At 34.9% G+C, this 10,199-nt stretch overlaps 1 protein-coding gene across 1 annotated transcript; it reads right to left on the bottom strand.

Moving 5' to 3' along the window:
* Window positions 1–1,766: 1,766 nt before the first annotated feature.
* Window positions 1,767–9,921, bottom strand: LOC140874119 (uncharacterized). Its single transcript, XM_073277397.1, has 5 exons — window positions 9,798–9,921; window positions 3,077–3,973; window positions 2,675–2,910; window positions 2,285–2,530; window positions 1,767–1,955 (listed from the first exon to the last, which is right to left on the bottom strand). The coding sequence occupies exons 1-5, from the start codon at window positions 9,919–9,921 to the stop codon at window positions 1,767–1,769; spliced, it is 1,692 nt and encodes a 563-aa protein (XP_073133498.1).
* Between the last annotated feature and the right edge of the window lie 278 nt (window positions 9,922–10,199).

Here is a 10,199-nt window from a genome sequence, read left to right on the forward strand (position 1 = left end):
GAGCGCAAGAATTGGCCGCTCGAGTGCGCCTCTTCTCTGTCCCGAGGAAATTTTCTGCGCATAGGCGTGCTCGAGCAAAACATCTGATTGCTCGAGCGCGATAATTTTTTGTCTTGTTTTTTTCTTTTTTTCTCGCATTGGCGTGCTCGAGAGCGCATTACTTCTATCCAGCTTCAATAATTATTCTCTTTTCTACTCAATTTCTCAACTTTTGCTCAATTTCTTCTCCTTTTCCTATATCAAATCGTAAATTATGATTAGAAATTATAAAATCAATTTAATCATCGCAAATTCACCTAATAATACAAATTAAATCAGATAAATATAGGAAAATATCACCGCATCAAACTCCCCCATACTTAAACCTTACTCATCCTCGAGCAACACAAAACCAAAAATAAGTTTCGAGCTCATATTATGTAATGATATTATCCATGATATACACATGTGTGCCTCAACAATTAACTCAATGCATGATAAAGAAAGGCGATAAAATGCTAACAATGGAACAAGTTCAATAACCAGACATTTCAACTAGATATAGGCGCGAACGTGTGTGTGTGTGTAAGGTCATCAACAAGTGTCATGCATACTTCACAGATTCATTCAATGCAAAAACCTCACAACATCTCAAGTTGCACACCAATACACGCATAAGCTCACTTGCACACACTTCTCCACTATCTAGCCACTTTCAAACACAAATCAAGTAGGACTTTATTAGCTTGTAACCAGCTTGTTAATTCTTATGAAAGAAAGTTAAGGATATAACAAATAAGAGAGTAAGAAAATATGCACAATGCAAACTTCTCTTTTTACATGATCTTTTTTTCTTTTGTTTTCTTCATACCTTGAGTTCTTTGTTTTTTTTTTCTCTTTTGGTCCATTGGGAGACATATTTTTTTTTCTTTTCAAGGCAGATCTTACTCCTCTCTTTCTCTTTTCATTTTTTCATGCACTGAATTCCTTGATAATGAACTCAATAGTAGATAAACAACAATAATCACAATTCATATAATGCAACACATCATACTCCCTTCAAAGGTATGGATTAAAATATCGTATTTAGGCTCATTAGGGAGATTGATAGGCTAGCCCAAGAATGTCGAATGGGGTCTAAATATATGCCAAGCATACACCATTCTTTTCAATTAAGCTCAAAGAGGACACTATGGATAAATTTTATTTACATGGTAGGCTTGAAAGGCTCAAACAAATCAAAAATCACCTATATCACTTTCATATTTGCTCACAGTCTAGATATACACATAAAAGAATATGTAGTTATGTTCTGACATTCACTAGCTACTTTCTAAGACTACCACAAGGCTCACTCGACCTTCAATATGTCATATACACTTCACAAGCCATGACTCATGCGTGCTCAAAAATATTCAACAACCATATCAAAGTCTAATTTGCACTGGAGATCAAAGTGTTCCAAGGTTAGCAAATCATCTATTTTCAAAATCATGCATGCCATAAATTAGAAATCATATTGGTATAGTGAATCTCAACAATTTTATTCATCACTAATTATGAGCTCTAAGTTTGTTTTTTCTCTCTCTCGAAATCCTATCCTAATTCCCTCCCCCACACTTAAATTCTTACATTGTCCTCAATGTATGTTAAAATGTAATAAAAAAACTAAAATAAAATAGCAAAAAATGAAATGAGAAGACTTCCCTTGGGTTGCCTCCCAAGAAGCGCATCTGTTTATTGTCATTGGCACGACTTTATGCCACGACTTCATGCTTCCTTTTTGCTCAAGGTGGTTCATATTTGGTTACTTTGTCCACCTTCACCCATTTGAGTATTTTCACAGTTAATTTCGGTCTATGCTTGTTCTTCTTGGATTTCTTGGAGATCCCCATCTCTTGATGACTTCTTCCTTTTTCCATGGGTATATTTTTTTTTTGTCGATCTGGAGGAAATTTTAGCACAGTTTTAGATGCCTGCAAATCAGAGAGAAAAATTCTAGTATTAGAATATTCAGCAAATCTTGCAATAATCTCCTTTAACTTATTCTCATTCACAAATTTCTTGTTTTCTTGTGACAAGTGATCAATGATATCAAGAGTATTAATAGTACTTTCACGACTAGGATATTTCATGGTATCATAAATATTAAACTTAACAATCTCTCCATCGATTCCATAGTGAGAGTAGCATTATTATCATTAATGATAATGTTTGAAGTTTTTAGAAATGGTCTTTCTAGAAAAATTGGACTAATTAAATCATTATTTTTCATGTCATGCACATAAAAGTCTGCCGGAAAAACCAAATTGTCAACTTTCACAAGAACATCCTCAATCACACCCTTAGGATAAATAGTAGACCTATTAGCCATCTGAATTACAATTACAGTTTCTTTCAAAGGAATGAGTTTCAAGGAAGCATAAATAGGGTATGACATTAGATTGATTGATGCTCCTAAATCTAATATGGCCTTCTCAAGTTGCACATTTCCTGTTGTGCAAGGAATAGAAAACATACCTGAATTCTTGCATTTTGCGGGTATCTTTCTCTGAATCACAACAGAAACATTTTCTCCTAATTCTACTTTCTAAAATCCCTTCATTTTATGTTTTCTTTCCGAAATACACAATTCTTTTAGAAATTTAGCATAGCGAGGTATTTGTTTAATAGCATCTAACAAAGGAATATTTACCTCACATCTACAAAAAGTATCATAAAAATCCTTGATGCTTTCATCTTTCTTAGACTCCTTCAATGCAAAGGGAAAAGGGGGTATGGGTTTGTACTCTGAAAGGGGAGGGAACTTACCTTTTGGTGTGTCTTTCTGACTTGACTCATTCTCATCTACCTTGGATTCCTTCTCTTGAGTGTTCAACTCTCTTCCATTCCTTAGAGTAATTGCACTTACATTTTCTTTTGGATTCGAAACTATTTGAGAGGGTAAAATGTTAGAGTTTTCTGCCTCCAACTTGTTTATTGTTGTCGCCAACTACCCCATTTGAGTGTTCCATGTTTTGAATTCTTGCCCTTGTTTCCTGTTGAAATTTCAAATTATTAGTGGAAGGATCCTTAACAATATTCTCCAAAAATTCACCAGGGGTTGTAATTTGAGGGGCCTGAGGTTTTGGAGGATAAGGCGGCCCAAATGGTTGATTATTCGGCTGCACATGAGGCGCAGGTTGGTTCATCGTAGTATTGTCATATATGAGGTTTGGATGATCCTTCCAACCTGGATTGTACTTGTTCAAATAAGGGTCATAATTTCGCTGTGGTGGCCCTGGAAATCCTTCTGTTGCATTAACTTTCTCAATAGATTCTTCTTGAAGTGTGGTACACATATCAGTTGAGTGTCCCTTCGCAGTGCAAATTTCACATACCTTCACATTTTTTCCATTCTCTACAACAATTTGACGCACAAGAGACTTTAGATCAATCAGTTGCTGTTCAAGGGAAGAGACATTTACTTCGTTCTTCTTCTTAGGCGATAGGTCAAGCCTACTAGTACCAAATTGCTGAGAGTTAGGAGCCATATTTGCAATTAAATTCCTAGCACCCTGTGGTGTTTTGTCAAAAGAAAAAACTCCTCCACTGGCAGCATCCACCATGATCCTATCATGGTGTAAAAAACCTTCAAAACAATATTGAATTAAGAGATTTTCACTTATTTGATGTTGCAGACAGCTAGAACAAAGATTTTTGAAATGCTTCCAATATTCGTGAAGTGTCTCTCCCATATACTGCTTGATGTCATATATCTCTTTCCTGATGTTCGTTGCTCTCGAAGCTGGAAAATATTTTTCTAAGAAAATCCTCTTCATCTCATTCCATGTTGTGATGGATACAGGAGGTAGATAATATAGTAAATCCTTTGCAGCATCCTTCAGATGAAAAGGAAAGGCTCTAAGCTGTATTTGTTCTTTCGTCACTCCAGCTGTTTTCATGCTTGTGCAAACCACATGAAGCTCCATAAAATGTTTATGAGGATCCTCACCTGCAAGGCCATGAAAATATGTTAAAAGATGTATTAGTCCGGATTTTAGTTCTAAAGTGGCAATATCTTCTAAAGTAGGAATAAAATGCATAAAGGCTGTCGATTCAAATCAAGAGTGCCAAGTTGTCTCAAGATCATATTTGCATTTGCAGCCATCTCTTCTCTAGGTTCTTCAAATAGAAACTCTTCTTTTTCTTCTTAAGATTCAGCTGCACGCATGAGCAAAAAAGAGTAGCACTGGAAATAAAAAAAATAAAACAAAAACATAAATAAATTAAACAATGCCTCCCCGGCTACGGTTTGGTAGCGCTTAGTCGTGTCACGCCCAAATTAACCAAACTCAAATCAAATTCGTAAATATGTAGTAGTGAGAGTAGGGATCGTTCCCACGTGGAAGATTAAAATTTATTGTGTTATGAATTAAAAATACTAAATATAAAGAAAAGGAGGGTTTTTGTTTTTCTCAGGAAATAAATAAATACTAACTCTAAAATTCAAAATAATTAGCATGCAAGATTAAAATTGAGTTTACTAACAATCAATTAAACAAGCCTTGGTATCGGTCGACTACGCCCTTAAAGTTTATTCACTCGATCATCGATTCTCTAAAAAAATAATCAATTCACATTTGAATATTAATCATTGAAAATTTAATTTCTATCTCACATTAATTTTAGTTAAATAGAAGAAAGTGTTCTAATATTAACCCTTACCAATGAATCAACAAAAATACAAGTGATTAAGGTTTAAACCCAAGATAGCATTTAAACAAGTGTGATTGATAAAGCTAAATAATACAAACACAAGCGGTTGTATTTAATCTAGTCAAGAGATGTTCCTACAAATTAATAAATTCAAAAGCCAAAATTATCAATCGCACTTGCTTCACAAATTAGAGGAATCAAACAATTACGGATTCGATATCTAATTTAGCTTTAGATTGTATGAGAAAATTACTAGGTGATCAAGACAATAATTAAACACAAAAGCACGACTATCGAATTCAAAAAACTCTTGATATTCAAACCAAAATCAAACAATAAAAGTACCAAAATCTCAAGAAGAAAAATAAAACTTCAAGGATTTTTCTTCCTCAACCAAAAATTAAACTTAGCCACGCAGGGCCATGAAAAACTAATAAGAAAAATTGAAGAACAAAATAATCTAAGAACAAAGGAGAGAAAACATAGCCTCCAAGATGTATCTATCGTCTTCTACGTCCAAAAAAAAATGATAAAATTCATGTGATAGATGTTATCTATAGCCTAAAGTCCTTCCCAACCTTCTTTCCTCTTTTAAAAAATCTTTTTCCTTATCGCGGGCAGGCTCAAACGCAAGAAGTGGCCGCTTGAGTGTGCCTCTTCTCTATCCCGAGGAAATTTTCTATGCATAGGCGCGCTCGAGCGCAACATCTGACCGCTCGAGCGCGATACTTTTCTGTCTTGTTTTTTTTTCTCGCACAGGGGTGCTCGATTGGCCATAACTTCTGTCCAGCTTCAACAATTCTTCTATTTTCAACTCAATTTTTCCTCTTTTTCTCAATTTCTTCTCTTTTTCCTATATCAAATCGCAAACAATGATTAACAACTATAAAATCAATTTAATCATTGCAAATTCACCTAATCATACAAATTAACTCAAATAAATATAGGAAGATATAACTTTATCAAGTATTTTTATTGAAGTTATATTTGAATTTCTAGTTTTTTATCATGAGATCTAAAGAACTACTAGAGCATTACGTAAAGCAAGAAGAGAAGAATTGGAAGAGATGGCTGAGAATAATCCACCTCCTTTGGTGCCCATTAGAGATAACTTCAGACCCGTAGTCCAATCTCACTATTCTGGAATAACTCGTGGAACTATTAATGCCAGAAATTTCGAGCTTAATCCTGCTTTGATCAATATGTTTCAGCAGAACTAGTTCAACGGAAGTGCTACTGCCGATCCTCGCATGCACTTGAGGAAGTTCCTGGAGATAACAGACACTGTAAAAATTAATGGAGTTTCTGAAGATATAATTAGACTGTGTTTGTTTTCTTTTTCTCTCAGGGATCAGGCACGGTGTTGGCTGCAGTCACTTCTACTGGGGAGTGACCGCTTAAATCGGTATGATTAAGAATCTACTGACAAGCTTACCAGGTCAAGTAATAGTAAAGTGGACAAAGGTTCAGATGTCGAACCCACATGGACTGTATAATTATGAATACCAAAATATGATTATTCCTACTTAATCTAGACTAATTAATAAGAGTGATTTCAAATTTTAAACTAAGAAATTAAATAGCAAATAAAATTCAACTCAGTAAAAACGCAGCAAAGATTTTGGATTAAAATTCAATTTGGAAAAAGCTCGATCAAGGACACACGTAGGTACCAGACAAATTATGTAACAAGTAGTCGATTCAAGACTCAAATTTAATCTTAATTCACATGAATTCTCATAATTTGTTCAAAGGACTATTTGTAGAACAATCAAACCTATTCAAATATTGACGGATTAATCTTTCGTAATTCTAATCAAATTTAAATGCATAAATAACTGTGAGAATTAAGTAAACACCTAAACCACACATTGAAACCGAATTCTATTTCTAGTTGGTTTTACAATATGTTGATTATCAAAGTGATCGAAATCGAAACCTCCTCCGTCTACTTGGAATCGATTAATATGCAAGCAAACAGTTGATCTGCTATTCACAAGATAAATATAAATCTGATAATCAATAAAATAAAATCAAGTCTAAAAAATCCCAAACAAACATCCAAGTTTTCTACATAAATTTGTCTGGCTCAATCACGTGGCCTTAATCGAAAGAAAAAATACTCACGAACCAAAATCATGATTTAAAAAATGTTTTAATCATGAACTAAAAATAAAAATAATAAAAGAAGAAGAAACGAAAAATCTTCTCTCCCAAGTTGTAGTTGTCGTCCTCTGCGTTCTCTGCATGTTGGAACCCTTTAATCTGATGATTAGATTTGTATTTATATGCCCAAGGGTCTTCAAAAGATTGCATCCAATCCGAGCAAGAGTTTTCAAAAATACAAATTCTGCACGCTCTGCTCGCTCGAGCGAGCATGACTCTGTTTCGAAGGATTTCTGGGCTTGCTTCGCTCGCTCGAGCGAGCAACTTTCTGTCTCAAAAGATTTTTGGCACGTCTCGATTGCTCGAGCAAGCACAAGTCTCGCTCGAGCGAGTGAATTTTTTTGCTCCGCATGAAATTTTGAAAAATTTATATTTTGAGTTCTAGCCGTCGGATCGAGCTGAAATTTGGACAGCAACTTCAAAACATCTTGAAATTTATTTTGATTGGTGCAAATTGGATTTGGGTCTTTATAAAATTAAATTTGAATTTTTGGCCAAGGCTGCTCCGTAATTCATTCTTCACAAATCCATTTTCCTACAAAATTAACTCGGAGAGTGAAATACACAAGCATGCACTAAAACAAATAAAAACACATAAAAATAATATGAATGCACACAAAATAGACATAAACCTATCACAAACTAATGCATACAAAATTCACTCATCAACACCCCCATACTTAACTCTTGCTCGCCCTCGAGCAAGACATACAAAAACAATATAACAAAAACATAAGTAAGAATGAATCATGAACAACATAGCCTCCGATAAATACAACTTAAAAAATTAAAAACCACAAACTTTTGATTGTTCACAATACACTGTCAGTTTAACGTAAACGTGTGTGTGTACCATGTTATTCCAGTTTCTTGCAACTTCAAAAGAATCCATCCTAAGAATGTTTAGCGACCTATGAAAATTCAATGCAAGTATCACAATCCAGCACGTCGTCATCTCAACAATCCCAAACAAAAACATGCACTTTCTTCAGATTAATTACGTAACTCCAGATTTTGCACCCGGTATTTTTTTATAACCCCCCAATAATTACCCGCAAACTTAGCTATTACTAAGATAGGATTCGGATTTCAATCCCCTCTTCTATAGCCCGGAAGGAGCATCAATCTCATTTAACCCGCAAACTTTGCTATGGAACAATGATTAGGATTTCAATAATTGTCCAAGCCCGGATGAAATTGTTATTTTAAAATTTCAAAATTATTAACCTCATGGAATCCGCATACTTAGTCAAGAACAAGAGATTAGGATTTCAATCTCTGCTCGTAACCCGGATGGAGTTAACTTAATTTTCAACAAAAGTTTTTTTTTTCAAAAATTTTATAGGTACGCCCAAGATCACACATGCAATGTCTAACAATCATCAAGAATCCAAAGACACTATCATGATCAACAAGCATCTATTGTCGTGCAATGGTCAAACAAACACGAACTTCATCAATTATTTCACTACACTACACCAGTCTGACATGCGTGCTTAAGATGATTAACGATTCAACCAACAGTTTCTCATGTTAAATCAAAATCAACATTTTCCAAAAACAATTTTTTTTTTCAACTCTATCCTCATCGGCTAACAGTCATCATTCTACTTGTATCCACAACACAAACAACAACACGTTGATAGGCATGATTACAAACTATATGCAAAGAACTAAACCATATTAATGCAAAACACAATGATGAACGAAACAAAACTAAATAACACCCCCCATACTTATCCAAAGCATTGCCCTCAATGCTTCAGAAACAATGAACAAAATGCATAACAAACACACAAATGCGAGACGAACAAAAACAAAATGAAAAAGTAACACTCCCCTGGTTGCAGATTCATCCGCTTCCTTCTTAGTACTGGGACGGTAGCAGCAGGCTGGCTATATCAGTCGGGCACGGCAAACTGTCATGGGAAAAAATTAAAAACAAAATAAAAAGAAACACAAACCAAAAACCAAAAATAAAATAAAAAGCAAGGTAAAGAACACTGGGTTGCCTCCTAGTCAGCGCTAAATTTATAGTCTATAACCCGACTATAGTCCTCTCTTGAGTGGCGACATTCAAGGTGGCTTATCCACCATCATGGAAAAACTCAGATCAGTCCTGCAACTGCATTATTCACTTCTATAGAGATTTTTCAAGGGACCAATTCCCGCGGATAGCTGAACCTGCTGACAATCCCCAACATAATTAATCACATCAATAAAATTAACAGCAGAGCAAGATTTTAAATTTGAACTATCACTAGCCGACTTAAACATATGGAATACTACTTGCTCATCATTCAACCTCAAAACTAAATCTACCTTTTTAACATCCACTAAGGCTCGACTCATGGCTAAAAATGGATGTCCAAAACTCAGATGCACCTCGCAATTTTTATCTAAGTCAAGAATAACAAAATCTACAAGATAAATAAAATTTTCTATCTTGACTAAAATATTTTCCACGACTCCTCTTGGGTATTTAATAGATCCATCAGCAAATTTAAGAGAAATATTTGCTGGTTCAATATTTCATATACCCAATTTCATAGAAAGTGCATGAGGCATTAAATTTATACTTGATCCTAAATCACACAAAACATTATCAACTGATAAACTTTCAATTTGGCAAGGTATAGAAAAACTCCCTGGATCTTGAGATTTTTGCGGGGAGCTTATTTTGAAGCAAATCGAACACTCCTCATGCATTGTGACATGCGTCACATCATTCAACTTCTTTTTATTCCTCAGTAAATCCTTCAAAAATTTAGCATAGTTTGGCATCTGAGCTAAAGCATCTACAAAAGGTATGTTAACATGTAGTTTCTTGAAAGTTTCAAGAAACTTTTTAAATTGAAATTCAAACAATAACTGCTTAGATCTTTGAGGAAAAGGTAAAGTATAAATATTAACATTATCATTAACCTCAAATTTTAAAGTCTTACATTTCCTACCTGCCATGGAGGAATTTTCAGTACGCGCATCCTTCTTTAATTCTGAACTTTTTGGCCCCTCCATAGTTTTTTCTTCATCCCTCTGCTGCTCAAGTTTTTCAGATTGTGATCTATTAACTACCATGATAGCATTCACTCCTTTGGGATTTGTTTTGGTGTTACTCGGCAACGCTCCAGTGGAAGATTAGACAGTTGGGTTGCTATCTGAGCCATCTGAGTCTCCAACTTCTGCAGCATAGCTTCTAAATTATGTAGCCGAGCCTCAGTACCAGCCACATATTTCATCATAATCTCCTCAAAACTCGGCTTCTTCTCCTCTTGCTTGGGCTGCCAGTTCTGATTGTAGTTGTTATTGTAGGAGTTGAACGGCTGCCGTCCTTGGTTTCCTACAAAATTAGCCGC

The sequence above is a fragment of the Henckelia pumila genome, chromosome 1 (genome assembly GCF_033568475.1).
Source record: "Henckelia pumila isolate YLH828 chromosome 1, ASM3356847v2, whole genome shotgun sequence".
NCBI lineage: Eukaryota > Viridiplantae > Streptophyta > Magnoliopsida > Lamiales > Gesneriaceae > Henckelia > Henckelia pumila.

Excerpts from the sequence above, each read along its gene's own strand:
- LOC140874119 (XM_073277397.1), bottom strand. The coding sequence starts at position 9,921 with ATGGTAGTTAATAGATCACAATCTGAAAAACTTGAGCAGCAGAGGGAT. Across the intron at positions 2,911-3,076 it reads CCCTCAAATTACAACCCCTG|TTTCGAATCCAAAAGAAAAT; the intron begins GTGAATTTTTGG and ends CCTCTCAAATAG. Across the intron at positions 2,531-2,674 it reads ATACTTTTTGTAGATGTGAG|AGAAAGATACCCGCAAAATG; the intron begins GTAAATATTCCT and ends GTTGTGATTCAG.